Source organism: Pipra filicauda, unplaced genomic scaffold (genome assembly GCF_003945595.2).
Source record: "Pipra filicauda isolate LSUMZ 115617 unplaced genomic scaffold, ASM394559v2 scaffold77_size3566232_pilon, whole genome shotgun sequence".
Lineage (NCBI taxonomy): Eukaryota > Metazoa > Chordata > Aves > Passeriformes > Pipridae > Pipra > Pipra filicauda.
This window is the reverse complement of record NW_024104953.1, coordinates 2,332,561-2,350,353: the sequence shown is the minus strand read 5'-3', so window position 1 is coordinate 2,350,353 and position 17,793 is coordinate 2,332,561. Positions and strand designations below refer to the sequence as shown.

The following is a 17,793-nucleotide window of genomic DNA, read 5'->3' as shown; positions in this document are numbered from 1 at the left end:
TTAGTAAGAGCCCAGATGCTAATGAAGTGCAGGGAAGAGCTTATTGGAAATGTACAGGTGAACCTGCGTGCTTGGGAAGGCACTGCACATGGAGGGAGAAGGAATGATCTTGCAAACATTACTTTATGCTGCAAACTGCTGCTGTAACAAGACCTCTGCTAGATTTCTACACTGAGGGGCCTGCTCAGCTTTCCATCCTTACAATCGACACACGGAAAAAGAACAGCCTCCTTGCAGCCCTTCTGGATCCTGCATATCTTTGGCTCAGGACAGTCCTTGTGTGCCTAATTTTATTTCTTTACCTTTTGCTGGTGAGCAAGAGATGTGAGGAGGCCAATTAATTCCTTTTCAGCAATGGAATAAATTACATCTCTCCTGGGACAAAAGGTTTAACCCAAGGTGGAACTGAATTTTATGAAAGCTGCTCCTCAGTTCCCATGGCACAAAGTCTCCTGTCTCAGGACACAAACTCATAATTATTTTGCCAAGTTTTACTAGTGCACACAGCCTATCCAACATTTCTCACTACTGCATGTCAACATATGAGTCACATTAATATCCATCTGAAAATAAACACAGATTATGGAATTGATACGCTTTGAAAACAGATTTTAAGAAAAAGCAATTAGACATAGCATATATCAACAGCATACCTGTCATGGAATGAAAACCAAAAATGTTTAACTTTTTTCTTTAGAAGGTGTAGGTTTTGGAAAACACCCATTTTTTGTTTTGGAATCTGTTCTTCCTGCTTGGTCATGGGTAAGAAATAGATTTAAGAAACAAAGGTTCTGAGTTCAACTTGAAGAGACACCGCTAAAAAATGTACTGAGAACCAAAAAGTAATAATAGACAAGTTTCACCTACTTCCCAGATTATTTGAAAGTAATCCTTTATTTCCTAATCGGGGATGAAACTGGACTGTACACACAGAGAAATGAGAATCTGCTTTGTAACACCCCTTATGTTTTCACCCACAGATGCAGCACTCCAATACTTAGAGGCTTATAAAAATCTCACTTTGGTTCTTTTGTAACCTAATGCAAGCGAAAAGGAACCAAGGACGACGGCCTGTAGGTGAAGGTGATTGTGATTAGAAGGGAGGAAAAGGGCTGGAGATTGCATCAAAACAGTTGTAATAGGGTTTCGTTTCCTTTCTGATCAAAATAAAACAATCAAAAGGCATGAAGATTTCCTGCTTCGAGATTAACACACCCTGATATCTGCTAGAACCTCCCAGTTAATCTTATCACCCACACATGCAAACAACAATGCTGTTTATATACCAATGATGCAAGGAAGAAATTGCACAGGAGAGCATTGCCTTACATACAGAAGAGACGTCAAGAGACATGCAGACACACATTTTTGTGCCAGAGACAAAGCAAAATGTTCCCTTTTAGCATGACTGATGTCAAGAGATTGCTGAAAGTTCAAAAGCTCAAACTCAGGAACTTGCGCGGATATGATCTTAAAAAGCAGGGGAAACATTGATTTTTCAAATACTTTCTTTACCATGAAATGCCTTCAACAAATCTCGTTTGCTTTGAATTGTTTTGTAGTTTGGTGTTGGGATCTGTGTAGCACCTGAAGCTTTGAGGTTGATCAGCAGGTGGTCTCAGCAGGAGATACATTTGATAGGATCACAAGGCTGGGAATCTTTCAGAGGACAACAAGGTACAATGTGATAAGCAGAGGTGGTCCTAAATTTATTACTCAAGTTATATTCCCTGATCTCCAAGGTTCCCATCTGAATCACTACAGTCACTGACACATGGCTGCTAGGACTGGGTGGAAATACCTGTATCCTGCCCTCTCCAGGCAGTAGCTTGGGTGATCTCCCCCACAACACTGTGCATAAACACCTGACTGCAGCTTAGTTTCACCTGCAGGAAGTACAACTTGGTGACCACAGAGGGAGAAATGTTCCTTTCAGAAGACACACAAAGTTTTGTGGAAACGCAAAGAACGGACAGGAAATTGAAACACTGGGGCAGATGGAGGCATTCTCCTGCAGAACAGCCCCAGGAAGCTCAAGAATGTACAAACTGGCTGCTGTGAGTCCAGGTGTAGGCTGACAGCTTTGGACTGTGAGATTAGCCAGGCTGAAGTCTTGGATAGCTACATGTGAGTCATAGAGAGAGATGTATGGCAGCTCTTCAGACCATATGAATCAGCAGCAGGGAAGCAAAAACTGAAATGGAAATTCCTGGAGGAAGCAGAGTGCAACATGATGTCAGCTGAAATGGCTATGAGTCTCAGCTCTGCATCACAAATTTGTCCTTCCATATTCCTGTTGCTGAGTGAATAAATCCTCATTTCTTGGTAAGCTGAGGGAGAAAACCAGATTTTTTGGAAGAAGGGGAAATGACAGAGTGCATGCCTGTGTTTAACCAAATGCAGGAAGGAAAGGATAAAGCTGAATGATTTCCAAAAAGACTTAGATGATCAGTAAAACAGATAAAGCTTTGCTGTGTTACGTCTATGCTGGATGTTCTTCTAGAAATCCAAAATATCTTAGGAGGTAGAAAAACATCTGGGTAAATGTTACTTTGTGCTGAAGACATGGGTGTATCTAGATGGCATCTACTCTGGAAATTCACCTCTTCACCTCACATTTTTATACTAAAGATATCTCACAGAGTGCTTTAGTTATCTGCCTGAATTAATGTGTTTTAAAGAGCAAAATACTCCAGCTCCTCTTCAGGCTGGCACACCATACTGCTGGTTCCTGCTGCCTGCTCTTCCCCTTAAATGACCTTTTCCTTCCCAGTTCAACATCCATCCCACTTTGACAGCTCTCTCAGGCAATAGCCTCACAAAATTTCTGGCTTGGCTACTTTCTGCAAGTATTTTCTGTGGAAAAATTAGCTGCCATGAATGGCAGAAATTCTCTGGCTGAGCCACTGGTCATTTTAGGGACATTTAATTTCCTGCTTCGCTGGTTAATGCCACAGTCCTAGCCACAACAAAAGTTAATTTTTTTTAAAAATAAATTAAAAAATAATCATGAGAAGTTCATATGTCTATTGGTAGAAGGAACAGATCTACATATCATGATAAACTAAGGGATCTTTACGGTTGTCTAGTACCCTATAAACTAGGATTTGAACCACTACTGCACACAAACAGCAAGCTGAGAGGCAGCACAATCCTACCCATTTTTCTGGTGAAAATTCAAGTTTTACAGAAACTGTGGGAATATAACAGAAGATTGTTGAGGAGAATTATAAACATGCCCGGCCAACCTGCAGCTGAGGTGTAGAAAGACACATAAATCATACTGATTGTTGCTTAGCTTCGTGTGTTGGATAAATAGAATGCCAGTGTTTCAATTATATATAGATTATAGGCACTCTATTGAGCACACTTGAGATTCCTGCCCTGCTGTGGGAAAGCTTGAAGCACCTGGGAGAACCCTGGAAATACAGATGAAAACAGAAGGTCTGGTAATCCTCTAGCAAGGACCAAGTATGAACCAGGGTCTGTGGTGTCCCTGCTCATGTGTCTCTGCCCACGTGCTGCTTCAGGGACCCACCAGTTTGACAAGGTAATGCAAATAAATTTACTCTTTGCATTTCATCCATGGTTCCGTGGTCATTCTTGCATCCTGCATGTGCCACCTCACACAGGGACCCAGAGAGTTCCTAAACAGCCATTATCTTACCATTCTGCTCATTGTCCTTCATGACCTTGCTTCTGCAATGGAACACAACCAGCTATGTCCCTTGTCCCTAGCTGACACAGCAGGTAGAAAATGTGTGTTACCTTTCTGGTTTCTGAAAGCCTGACAGCCACTTAGAGCTTGCAAAGGTAATTAATTCTCATGCTGAAGGGACATAAGTAGCCAGGCAATGGGACTAGCCATTCCATTGCTTTCTTTTACTAATTACCTCTATTGAGCAAGAACAAGCTGCTTGCCAGGTAATTACCCACAGAAGCCCCACTGGGGTTCTGTCCATTTTTAGATCACTGGTTCTGACTCATCACAGAAATGCTGCCACCTCGCACTGAAGGGTCACAGACCCAGTTAAGACTGGATGGGCCCTCAGCTGATCTCTGGTTCATCCTCGTGTTCAAAGGCAGGTCAACACCAAATTCCCAGCAGGGTGCTCAGGGTTTTGCCCACCTGGGCCCTGAAAGACTCCACACGCCCCATTGCTGTTACCTGCATCTTGACGCCTGCTTCCCCTCCCCATATATGAAACCTCTCCAACCTGCAGGCAAAGTATGAACCATTAACCACTGCCCTTTGAGCCCAGTTATTAACCCATATAGTAGTCTACCCATCGAGACCGTAACATCCCCAGTAGCACACGAAGGTTTTATTGCTAAAGTCAGGGTAGATGACACCATCAGTCACCTCTCATTCACAAATCTAGTCACTTCATCATTGAAGACAGTCAGTCAAACATTATTTATCTTTGGTCCATCTGTGCTTGCTGCACCCAGTCTCCTTCCTCTCTCTGATCCCAGACACAACTCTTGCTAGAAATATCTTTTGAAGACAGGTGCAACATTTGCCTTAAGTTATCAGTGATTTTTGATAACCAGAACCTTTCAAAGATAGTAGTGTGTGATATGACTGTGACATCAGCCAGCACGCTTGGGTGCTTCCCTCCTGATCTCATGCACTTGTATGGGCTGAGATTTCTCAAGAGATCCATGACTCAGTCTTCTTCCACTACTGGTAGTCTGACAACACAGAGGCTTGGAAGACTTCAGTGGTGAAAACTGAGGCGAAGAAAGCATGGAGCACACCTTATCTGCATCTGCAGTCACTTAGTCATCCACCCCATCCAGCAATGGGACACTATTTCCATGTTTATTCATCTACTACTAACATAGCAGTAAAAGGTCTTCTTGCTTCCCTTGATGTCCCATGCAAATGTTGACTCCAGGAAAGCTTTGGCTTTCCTAATGCCAGCCCTACATGCCCCTGCAATGTTTCAAATCTCCTCTTTCATAGCCCATTCCTGTTCCTACCTCTTGTATGTCGCCTTTTTTTCATTTTGCACTGGAGCTCAATCATGGGTTGTCTGCTTTTATCTGCTTAGCTAAGCCAGTCTCCCAATACATGTACTTGTTTTCATGAGTAGAAGGACGAGCTGTTACTAAGAGGAGGTTGTCCCTAAAGACCCGACATGCTAAATCTTTCAAGCCGAAGTAAATCACTATATGTTATTTTTATCAGGGCTTAAACTTCCAAAATTTAATTACATGAATTTAGAGATTTCCAAGTGTGAACAGGGCTAACTGGAAACTTAGGTATTGAGCTATGTGAAAAATCTCAGCCTTGCATGTAAAGTCTCATGCAACACACTTAGAGCATTGCTACAAGAGTCAGTGACTGTTACATGTGCCTGCACACTGGTGACATTTCGGGTTGCAGAAGTGTTTCCTGCTTCCATTGCATTGAGCTCATCACATAGCAGGGCAGATGACAGAAACAAGGGTGTGGATCCGAGACCTGTGATTATTAGCTGAGAGTGCAGGTGCAAAGCAACACATTTCTGGGGCTCGAAACCAAGGAGAAAAGAAGGCAGGGACTGAGGATGAGGAGGTCATTCATATCTGTGGTGCAGCTGAAGCTACAGGTGTACTAATTGGTAGAGAATCTGCCTGAAAACCAAGTCTCAATTTTTTTTTGCCTGTTGTCACTACAGCTATGAAACCCAGAGGGCTTATGGGGATTGCCCCTTCCAGGAACACATGCACAATGGGACAGGTCCAAAAGCCTTAGCTGCCACAGGTGAAACAGGTTGGGCACAATAAAGTTCCCTTTCAGTTGCTTTTAGCCAAACCCACACCAAAACGTGAAGATACTTCAGAAAAAGGTTCTTATGTTGGCAGATCATTATGGCTGCACAACTGAGGCTGCAAACAGTTGGAAAAGCTATAACCTGATCAGGCTTAACCCTCTCTCCTTACTCGTCCCTTATTAATAATCTTTATTGCATGACTCTGATTGGGGGAATTAGTTTATTTTTGTTCCTGCAGGACTCATTAACATTTATATTGAGTTTGCAGCCAAAATGCCCCATTTACACTGGCTTCTGCAAAAACATATGAAGTGCTGTCTATATTTGTGAGAGGACAGAGCAAAGAAATTACAGGTGGCCTTTACGACACGTAAGAAAATTACTGAGAACAGTTGCATGGCATATTCCTTTCATGACTCTCCTGTTAGACAATCAATGTTTTCTTTAAGATCTTAATTAGGGAATAAATGACATTGTAGGGCAGAAAGGCGTGCAAGAAAACTGAGGGAGCCAAAAGCATGGAAGGGACTGAGACTGGATGCTGGAATATTCAATCAATAGTGGAGTAGAACAGTTAGAAGGAGCTTCAGGTGGCACAGGACAGAGAGTAAATATAAACATCTTCTGAGTTGTACAGGCCCCAAACAGAGACCATCACATTTTTGGTCCATCACCTAAGTGGAACAGAAGTTACTGGGTTTGACCTCACCCCAGGCTTTTTTTTGCTTTCAGAAAGGAGCTTGAAAGCCCTGAAAAAGGCTGCAAGTTTCTTACAAGCCATTGCCATTCTGAGTGCAGAACAGCAAAATAATGAATTTGCGAATAACTTTATAATGTCTTGGAGGCTAAGGCATCCAAGGAAATGATCTAGCAAAGAAATAAAATTGTTGCATGTGTTCTATAGGGAAAAAAGTTTCCACTGGACAAATACATTTGTCATTTTAAAACTCCAATGTCCCCTATAATTGGCACCCAGTCAACAGCAATACAACAGCAAAGAAACCATCTCTAGGAAAAAATTTTCTCCTGGTCAATACAGTTATATAAATAAGTATGTTAGTTATTGAACTGTGCTTTGGCTAAAGGCAAGTTCAGGCTATGGGTTCTGGAAGAACACAAAGCATTTGACTGTGTTAGAAGCACTAACAAAGTGTAAGACACAGTACATGACCCACCTCCCGAAGCTTAGGTCTTACTGTGGCCCAGCTTCCAAAGAATGCCAGGATTCAGCAAGGCTGAAGGGACGTGGTTAAGCCTGATGTCCCTTAGTACATGACAGTCAGTGCTATCAGCTAGAATTGAGTGAGTCAGACTTAAAATAATCACAGAAGCTATTCAAGCAAGTAGTCCCACCCCAAAGCAGTTTATCACTTCCCAAAAGCAACAACTTCTCTTCCAGTAGGATGCTTCACCGCTTCTTTATCACTCAGCTGCCTGCTTTCTGTCCTTGGTATGCCACATAGCCTAGAAGCAAAGAGCTTCCCTACTCCCCCACATTTGATCATCCCTAATTACCTTTCCCAACCCATTAAACAAAATCCTTTCTTTAGAAACCTGGGGGGTTTTGTGGTATCAGAATTGCTTCTCTACTTCTGTCATGCATGCGCAGACACACAAAATGTTCTTACATCATTAAGATGCAAAACACATTGTTCCTGAGCCAGTGTTTTCAAAAGCAGTGTTTCCAAAGCCAGCATTTCTTGAAGCCAGTGCTTCCTGTGGGTTCCCTGGGAAAAAAAGGGTTTATGTAGCTGACTTCTGCAAAGCCTGATGTTCCAGTCAGTCAGTTGTGTGCAACTATTGCTACATAATCTTGGCTTAGAAGCCTTCACTGTGCCATTCTCTCACTGCAGCCTCTGCACCAGGTGCCTCTCTCAAACCATGTTTCCCTCCTCCCCTCCTTGTAAAGCAACACAGCTGTAACTAACCCTAAGAGTTTCAGAACTGCCACGAGTCTCAAGTTCTAGAACCAGCAGCATCCAGTCACATCCCCCGAATATCCTAGCACTATATTTCTCCTATATAAAGAGTTCAATGGTCAATTAATTTACTGAATAGCAGTAAAGGACATATGTGTGTGTGTGTGTTGAAGTGTTACGGGAAATCAGGGCAAGGTGGATAAGGAGCAGAAGAGGCAGGAGGGAGGAGAACGACTGGAATTATGAGAAACCTGAGTCTGGGTGTTGTGCAGGCTTCCTTGTGCACCCAGCTGCCATATTCCCTGCTCCTCAGATCCCAGCTGTAAAGTGGGAGCACATCTCAGTGAGGACTTGCAAATACAAATGCACCAGAAGACTGTGTGGAGTTGCACACCTCCAGCAGCAAGGCATGTAAACAGAGCAGGGAGGAAGGAACAGTATCTGTTCCTGTAAAATAGCATATAAGCACTGAGCAGGGTGAGGCAGCTGGGGCGGGGAAACAGACCAGACAGGAATGGGGAGATTCCTACCAGGAATGAGATTCCTGGTTCATGCAGCACTCTTGTCTGTTATTGTTTCCTACTTTCCCAATCTGTGTTTGAAGCGAGAAAGGGGAAATGGTACGTAACTTGAAACACAGTGCTAGACCCAGACTTACCAAATATGCCTTTGACAAGCCTCCTGAACTTTCTAAGGCTTCATTTCCTCACCACTTCCTCAGCCAGGGATGGTATTTACTAGTGGCTCAGTGCTACTTTCACACATCCCACAGCAGGGTAAAACACCTTCTCCTTCAACCATACAGTGCTTGTAAGACTTCACTAATCTAGCAGGGGCATCTACTAATTCCTTCTTTTCTTTGCCACTGCTTTCAGGCCAATATTAATTTCCTTCTCTGTAATATTATTCTTTACTTCTCTAGCTGTTTACTTTACTTCGCTTTCCTATTAAGGAGGAAATCCTAATTAATCCCCTCCTGGGAGTCTACTGCTTTCAAAATCACTCATTTGCAGCAAGTTAATAGTAACTGAATAGCAAAGCTTAGTCCTTGAAATTTGTCACTCAAATGGAAAGTAAAGATTTAGAACATCATTGAAGCAAATAGCTAATGTATAAAGCAACGGGAAGGTAGATGTGACATGTAAAAATATGCTGGATTAGGTTTCTGGAAGCAAATCCAAGAAAGGCCTTTTTCAATCATTGCACAAACTTTTTTGCTTTCCTCATCCAGCACAAGCCAATGATTGGGAAACACTCATACCAAGGGAGACACCTAAAGCCAGACAATCATTAAGCATGACACTGGGCGTGCCTTCATTACAGTGCTGAGGCGTGTGAGAGCCCCATTTAGAGAAAGATAGAAGATAGCAGTTTATTTGTAAAACAGCGGAGCCCTCACCACAGTGCTTGTCTAGAGCTTCCAACTGGCATGGTCAGGTGAGCACTAAGGCTCCAAAAGCAACCTCCTCCATCCCCCTCTCACCATCACACCATGCTGCAAAGCCAGCCCTTTTCTAGTCACTACAAGGCTTTCTACTAATGATCACATCAAGATCCAGAATTGGGACACTGCAAGACAGACTGTGAGTTCCCAGTCAGAGCAGGTATTGCAGAAAGACAACCTCTAAGATTTGGGCTCAACAAAGTTGATTTTGTGGTTCATTCTTTAGGATGCTACATGCCAACCGTCCCACAAAATGCTCACATAAGTGAGAAGTGCTGCTTCAAAGGGAACAGCTTCAGAAAACAGCAAGCAAACTGCCTTGGATTTTAAGCAGTACAGGGCTGGAGAGCAGGCATCAGGTAAGTGCAAGCATGAGCTAAACCAACCTTGTAGTAATGTAAACATCAAGAAAAGGCAGCTTTCCCTGCCTACGTTTTGTTATTCTTGTTCAGCAACATGTTCAGCAACAAATCACACTTTAATCCACACACACTTTAAGTTGACAAAACAGCTTTCCACTAATGATTAATACATTGCAAAGTCAACTCCACCACCAGTTCAGCTTTAGAAGGAAGCTACTACATTTCAGCGTGCAGGTGTTTCTTGTGTTTGATAGGAACTACAGGCTTAGTCCATGGAACCAACAGTATTTGCATGAGCATTTGCAATTCTCTGCAGTTTAGAAGGATAGACAAAAGCAGTGTTAGGTCCCATGATTACAAACTTACACAAACTTAATCCATACATCCTGTTCAATGGAGACTAAGACTGCTGTAAACCTAGCTTAATAAACAATGTTGCAACTACCTATTTGTTTTCAGTGTTGAGGCAATTAGCATAAACAGTCAAACCTTACCTTCATTCCTTTAGTAATTCCATTTTTCTTATAGATTCCACTTTTTAAGAGGTTGTTCTGTTTCTGATGATGATGATGTAGGTGCCCATTGCAGACAGCACTGGGATTAGCCATCTGTTTAAATTAGTCAGATTCTCAGTTCTTAAGGGTGTCTCAGGTCTTTCTACTGTAAAAAAGACAGTGGGATGAGAAGATAAAGTTCTTGGTTAAGGCCTGAAAGGTATCCAACTGGTCCGTCAGGATTTTCCAGGATGAGAGGAGGAACTATCTTTTGCAATATCTTCGAAACGTAAAACTTTCTTTCATACACCTTCAGCTCCAGTGAGCTAGAATGCCAAATACATAGCAGAGGTGTGCTCCTAAAATCTCTGAAAAATACTGCTCATTGCTGGCTATTGCACGAACACGGCTCCTGTGAGTCAACAAGGCTGCTGCAGCTATCAAGAAGTGGGTGGATTCAGAGGCGGAGACACTTAAAGATACATCACCTCCTAAATACCTCCCAGTGGAGAAACATCATGTTTCTCTTCTCCGAATTACACTCAACGTTCCTTTATTCCATTTAAACTAACAAAATGTTTTCAGATTTAAACAGAGTAATCTTTAAAATTACAGGGTTCGTCTTGCTGAGATGAAAAAAGTAGAATTGCTCTGAGTAGAACAGAAAGACTTTTTTCCCTTTTTTGAAAAATATCTTGTAGAGGTGACGTGATAGATTATTATCTTAATAATGACATTATTAACTCTGCAAGGAAATGGAAAACACTTTGATATTAAGATGAAAATTTATCTAGAGCTAGAAACATTATGTTTGGCTCCATCCTACAGACACGTGCACAGGTATTCACCTGAGTGAACTGTCCCTTTAAACTCAGTTTAGCCAGTAGCTGGATAAATGGCATGCTATTATAATTAACAAGAAATGGAGTTTTATAAAGTTGATTAATTTAGTTTTAAAACAAGTCAGGCTTTAATCACATGTGAAACTACTAAGGGGGACTACCATACATCTTTTAAGACAAAAGTTTATTTATTGTGGAAATACATATATTGTCTTTGCTGAACCAAATTCTCATGTTTAAGATTTTAGTGATGAAGCATAAAGGTAGAGGCATCTCTGGTAGCATTTAATAGAATCCCTTCCTTTCAAAATTAAAATTAGTGTGGAGACAGATTAAAGGAAAGCTGTATAATAATATCAATTTTGAAAAACAATTAGGATGAAAGGCTGGGAAAATAGAAATATTGAAGTACTTTAATTAGAAAAAATTACTGTGCCATCTTGGCAATGAAATGTAAGCGATTTGTAGAAAAAACAGCCTACAACTTGAGTATGTGGAAAATGCAGGAGATTAAATGTTAAATGAAGCACTGTTAAAGTACACAGGGAAACACTGTTGGTTTTGTAAACTTGTCTTAGACACCTATTAAATTGTTAAAATATATTTTCTTCTTCAAAGTGATTTGCAAAGTGAGAGTTTTCAATGTGCTGGAAAGCTTTTGCTTCCTGCTTAAGAGAGATCTAAACTGATCTGTCTTTAAAAGAAATATCTGTATATGCTTCCTTCTCCATTTCACCTCATTTCATACCATCCAGAGATTTCCACTAAAGAACTGCAGAAACCCTCCAGGATATATTATAGAGTAGCACAATTTAAAAAGCAGTCCATCCATAACTAGACTTGATTGTTTTATCATTGGAAAGAACTTAGTATTTCAGTTAATAAGACTGGAAGTAGTAGTTTGGGTCAAGAAAATATTCCCTTAACTGACTAAAATGACACAGAAACAGAAGAACACCAAAAACATTTTGCTTCACAATTACACCAGATTCAGCATCAGAATTCAGATTTCCTTGGTTTTGTCTTTTTGGTGCTTTTCCTAGGCAAGAATGCCTCATTTCTGTGTGAATCAGTCTTGTTTAGGCTTCATTAAGGCATCTGTAAGGATAACTCTATTTCAAATGAGCGACTGGCCATACATTTCAAATGAATCGTGAATATGTAGTGACAAAATAAATTGTTGGTCATAAAGGGCTAAGAGCTCATATCTGCAAGGAAAAGATGAGACTGAGATGAAGATAAGCCAGAAGTAGGCAGGAAGAATGGTTAGTAATACTTCCCTGTATACCTGTAACCTGTGGCATGCTGACAAATGGAACAAGGTAACATAAGGCATTCGCTCTGCACCTGGCAACCCCTTCCCACCATGCTTTCTCATTTGGCAATTATGTCCTTGATTGCCACAGCAAATCAAATATCTGTAAAAAATGCCCTCTGCTCAGGCAGTTACTTCACCCTGTTGTGAAAAAGGTAGGACAGGAACACTTACCAGAGTTGGTCCCGTGGCCCAGCTGGAACTTCTGCCAGGTGTGCTTCCCAACAGGCTCCACACCTTCCAGGGCACAAAGCGATATAATTAACATCTCATATGCCTCTTATATTTTTTTCCAATTAGGTTCATGAGGGAGGTGGAATCTCCAATGAGATAACAGTTCAGATAATGCAAATTCTGTTGCCAGTCCCAGGCTCTAGATCTGCCCTTGTTATCTATTTCAAGGCCCATGAAATACCAGTGACCTTACATGAATAAAATAGTGAATTAAATACGTTATATTAATTCTAGTTTTCAATGTCTAGAACATTTCAGATCACAAACAAATAGCACTTAAAAAAAAAGAAACTGCATTTAAATATGAATTTAAATGAGCAATTAAAAAAAGCTCAGAGAAGAGCTGTCCTTTGAGTATCTGTTAACCATGGTCTAAAAGCCAGTGCTCACAAAACAAATACCACTAGAGGCTGAGTAAAATTCTTGTCCTGATTCCATTCAGAGCAAAAGACTTATAGAAGGGACAAGTCTGGCCAAATACACAGAAAGGATCTGTAAACAGAATGTGGTATTTCTCCTGGAAAAAAAAAATAAATTGGATTTTGCCCTTCAGAACTCCATCTTACTCAAAGCCATGTATTACTCAGATTTCTATATACATATCTATCATTCTACTGGTTACCTGCACCTAAATCTATCCCTCAAACATACGAGAGTCTATGCTGCCTGGACCCTGGAGGAAGGACTCAATAATTGTGTGCTTTGCAACACCAAAACCACCACTAGCAATACCCTGTTTATTTTTACCATTCTGGGAAGTGGATGGGAAAAAAATTGCTATGCCGACTGTACAAGAACTGTGTGTATTTAACTGCAGAGGACACCAATCCTACTAAGATTATATGTGCCCTTCTCTCTAGTGGCTTGGGCACTGGTTCCCCTTCATACATTGGCAAGAAGATGGTGAATTTTTAAGGTTACTAGCAGACCACACACCATGTTCTACAAAGATGCTAGTAAAGTTTGCAAGACGTGACTACAATCACTATAAATCCGTAGGAAAACCACCAATGAATTCCCAGGTTCTAGGTTTTACTCCTTGCTTTGTCATTATCCTGTTAATGCCATTGGATTTTCACCAACTCACCTCTTGAAAACAGGATAAAAGGGTTTAAATCCTTTGTAAATGCTCTGAGACAAATTGCTGAGGAGCATGGTGCAAAAGTGAAGAAAAATATACGCAGTTAATTAACCAAGGTTTAACAACAGGGCAGAGAGAAAAGGGAGGTGTAGGGCTCTGTCTAAGCAGCCTCCCAGTGTTCAAAGAAAATCACTTTTCTGCTATTGCACCCCCATTGTTACAAAAAAGGACAGGATAAAAGGCTGAACTCTGCTGATGCACTCAAGAAGTGGGGACAAAAACATCTAACCTGCCATTAGACTTCTGGCCCAGTCAGACATGTAGGGTAATCGGAGTGGCCACAATGTCCCCATTTATAATGGCAGTACTGGATTACCTACCAATAAAAAAAGTAAATGTTGCAAGAACGCAAGAGAGCTCATCCCCAGAAAGCTGTCATGTCATAAGCCAGAATGATTTTGCAGGATTCCTACTCATCTCAGAGTACAGTTAGTTATGGCACAGTTGTGAAACGGTCTTGCAATCTCATTGCAAGATTGTGATAATTTCAGTTCATGACAGATGCACATTTAAATGCCACATGAAACAATAAGGATTTATACAAAGACATCAGGTAGCTTCATGCTTGTTTTCAGTAGACAGACAGCAAAGTCAAACAGAAGCTGAAAAAACTGGGAGCCTGAGTCTTTTCCTTTGTTAAAAGTCAAGATTCTAATGATGTTTAAATAGGCAGCAGAGCATGCTCCAGTAGTGGAGTACACAGTAAAAAATCCTTCTGGCTCTCCCAGTCACTTCTCTCACAACAGAAATCCACTTTATAAATTCTGTGTACCACTGAAGACTTATTTTTATATTTAATATATGTGGACACATGGATGTCAGAGGCAACTCCTGCCTCGGATATGTAAACGACTTCGACATAACAACACCAGTGAGTCTGAAATAAATGAACTAACAGGGAGACACCACAACAACAAAGCAACACAAGCAACAGCAAGTACCAGCCACCAGCTGGTCAGTCATCCCCATGGATGTCTTTTGAGACTCATCCACATTTCACCAGCACTGGCTAGAGGCTAAATTTCCTAAATGTTCACATGGAATACCCGCTAATCCATGTTTGCTTCTTTAAACCCTCTCTTGCCAATACGTATGCGGGAATAAGTAGGGATATGCCACTACACCTGTGAAACTGCACCTCAGTGCTGACAGATCCCCTCAAGTGCCCTTGCACAACTTGAAGGATGTACAAAATGCTTGGATATTGGTCAGGGAATAATCTAGAGCGCCTCAGAACTGTGGCACGGGTGGATGCACGCAACCAGCATTGCAACAGGGAGGGCATGGCACAACAGGCAGGGCTCCTCTGTGTCTGGCAGGTCCATCACCTGCAGAGCCCTGGGGCTGGCCTGGTTGGCTCCTGCCACCTCTGCACCTTCATATTCTTTCACGATGTGCAGTAGGATGACAGGACAATGGAAAGCCATAAGCACATAAAGATACCGTCACCCTGGTTTCTTAAGCAATATTACCAGAACCAGTTCTCTCAGTGTATCCAGATGTCAGTAAGCTGTGAGTACTCATAACATCAGGGATTTGTTGGGATTTTTTATCTGATATATATATGATTGATATATGATACACATATCTGATTAGGAATCTGTACTTAACCCCGGAACGTTTGTAGCACCTTGACTTCCTTAGAAGGATTAAGACTTTACAAATTGCAAAACCGATACAGTTCTGTCCTCATTTTATGATAAAAAAATAAAATATATCTGACTAGAATGTCATAATTAGACAAAACCAACAGCAATACAAAAATGGCACCAAGACCAAAAGAATGACAGTAAGTCTGCTGCAAAAATCCAACATTAAACACAAATAAAAGCCTTTGCTCTAGCTTCTTCCAATTACAAGTATCATGCCATTACTACATTCTTATCTGGAAATTTATGATTGAGTTGAATCTGCAATTCTTACTCCTTAAATAAAAAACTCAGTCAGGTAGTAGACCCAGTGAAGTCAGTAGAACTACTCAGCCAAGCCAAGCCAAAGGCTAAAAAAAACTTTACAAGCATCAGGTAGAGGCAATAATCTCTTTCTTGGGACATTTTAGTCCTGACCTCTTTCAGCAGTGATGTGATCTCCATAGCTGTCCAAGGCAGATTTCAGTCTACTTTTCTGAGACCTCCTGCCAGTCAGGCTAATTTGCTTGCTGAGCTCCATAATTTGCAAGAAGCCAGTGTGGTATTGTCACTGTTTCCAGTTGTTGACGTGATGAATGGAGCAGAGACAACTCTGTGCCATCTGTTCCTTCTCTGTGTCATCACCACATCGATTCAGACAAGTGGTTCTTAGCTACAGGCATCTGGAACATTAAGATAACCGATACTTAACCAGGTAGAAAAATCACCTTAGTGTTACTAATAAAACTGAACAAAACATACGTGGCTTTAACCTGTGTTTAATGATGAAATTTCAGGCTCTGAACAGGAAATTACAAAGTGATTCCACACAAAAGTTAGAACTTATTGCTTATTGTTCTTGGAATGTAATTGTTAAGTGCTTCCAGGAGCAGGAGATTTACACAGGCCCAGATGAGAGTTAATAATGCTACTCAGTTAGGGGAAAAAAAAAAAGTATTGCAAAATACTCCATTTTTTAATCTAACAAGCGGTTCCGTTTTGCAATTCTTACTCATTCAGTGACCCAATGAGGTCAATACTCATCCAAGTAGTAGTTATGCTTCAAAACCTTTTTATTAGCATTACTAAACATAGGTAAATGATACAGGGGATTATTTGCCTTCCCCATTGCCAGTGAACAAATAATTTCAAGGCATTACACAGAATTAGATTATTGTGTTAAATGTGACTCCATACATGGGCTCTCTGTAGTCTCATTTCCTGTTGTCATTGCCTATAGTTTTGTTATTGATCATTTCAGTTCTGTCCATCCTAGGGAAATACAGGTCAAGAGGAAAAAAAAAAACAACAAACCAAAATCCCAAAACCTGTACTTATTGCCATTTATTATGGTAAAGAACTGATAGCTGGGTTGCCTTATAAAAACTAAAAAATTTTTCATTCAGTTGCCTCGTACTATTTTACTATGGTTGACATTAGTTATTTTTAGCCTACCCTGTCAAACCGATGGAAGAAACCAAAATATTGTTCACTCTACCTACTTACTACAAATATTCAAAAGCTTTTCCAGATCCATTTTTTTGCTATTTTCACTTGTGCAGAATTTATTTTGACTATTGTGAGTTTTGCCCCTTCTTGGCAGACTTAGCTGCAGTTCTTTCTCAGTTCCATGCCTCGCTCAAGTCAATGGGGCTCTGAAGAGGCACCAAGGGTCAGACAGGAGGCTGAAAGGGTGAGTGAGTGTTTAAAAATTCATCACAGAAATTGTTGCCAAATACAGGAAGGGCAACATTACAAAATTATTCCAAGAATTTTTGAAATTTACAGAGTTCTGAGACAGGTGGTTTTGAACTTGGTTTAAGACTTATATTTAAACACGTTATACAATTTTCAAAACAAAATAAAATGTTATTCCTTACTTGGAGTAATTTGTATTTAAGAATTAGCGTACAAGTCTGAAACAACCTAGATTTGTTACAGAAGATTTAGGAACACACTCAGGTATTCCAAAAACACTGCCATGTTTCAAGAGCCAGGTGTCCAAGAGTTCAGCTCAAAGCTGTTGCATATAGTATAGAACAAAATCATTTGAAGGTTTCCCAGAGCAACGGGTCCTATTCAACACATTAGTTTCAGTCACAAGATTTTCATTAAACTCACTCATGTTTAGGATTGGAGTCTTTCAACTCTCATGCCAAGACATCAGAAAACTAAAGCTTCTTTTCTGTGGTGTTTGTTCATTTTTGTATTTCATGTAATCTCTAATTTTAATATTACACAAGGTAAGTTTGTCAGACCTCAGTAAAGAACTGGAATCAAATGTCACTTTTTTCCAGTCTCTGCAGTTCTTTTTCGAAACAAATCCTTATGTCAAACAAAGCTGCATATCACTGGAGAAGGGCAGGCAAGTCGGGCCTTAGAGTACTTTTAGGCAGGTCTCATTCCACTCTCCAGCTATTCATCCCTTAGCCTGGGAGGTGACTATTCCAGCTACATTTAGCAGCCTACTGCCCTCAGTGGATTTCAAAGCAACCTTTTCTGTACAGGAGACTGTAACCCAGGATAGAGGGCTGATTTTTCAACACTGCTAAAATTTCAAGCCATTAAGTGATCAGCTACAACTTGCTCTGAGTTTAGTGCATGTCCTTCATTTCCAGCACTTTCATTGTAGCTAACAGACATTTGGAACAG

General features: G+C 40.8%; 1 protein-coding gene across 1 annotated transcript in view; it reads right to left on the bottom strand.

The window, feature by feature from the left end:
* The window catches only part of SPTLC3 (serine palmitoyltransferase long chain base subunit 3), an 87,384-nt gene extending 71,566 nt beyond the window's left edge, over nucleotides 1–15,818 (bottom strand). Inside the window, exons 1-4 of the mRNA XM_039389847.1 lie at nucleotides 15,580–15,818; nucleotides 13,743–13,829; nucleotides 12,313–12,375; nucleotides 9,982–10,147 (exon numbers count right to left, since the gene is read on the bottom strand). Coding sequence (XP_039245781.1) covers nucleotides 9,982–10,095 — 114 coding nt within the window. The 5' untranslated portion in view covers nucleotides 10,096–10,147; nucleotides 12,313–12,375; nucleotides 13,743–13,829; nucleotides 15,580–15,818. The remainder of the gene's footprint in view (nucleotides 1–9,981; nucleotides 10,148–12,312; nucleotides 12,376–13,742; nucleotides 13,830–15,579) is intronic.
* Between the last annotated feature and the right edge of the window lie 1,975 nt (nucleotides 15,819–17,793).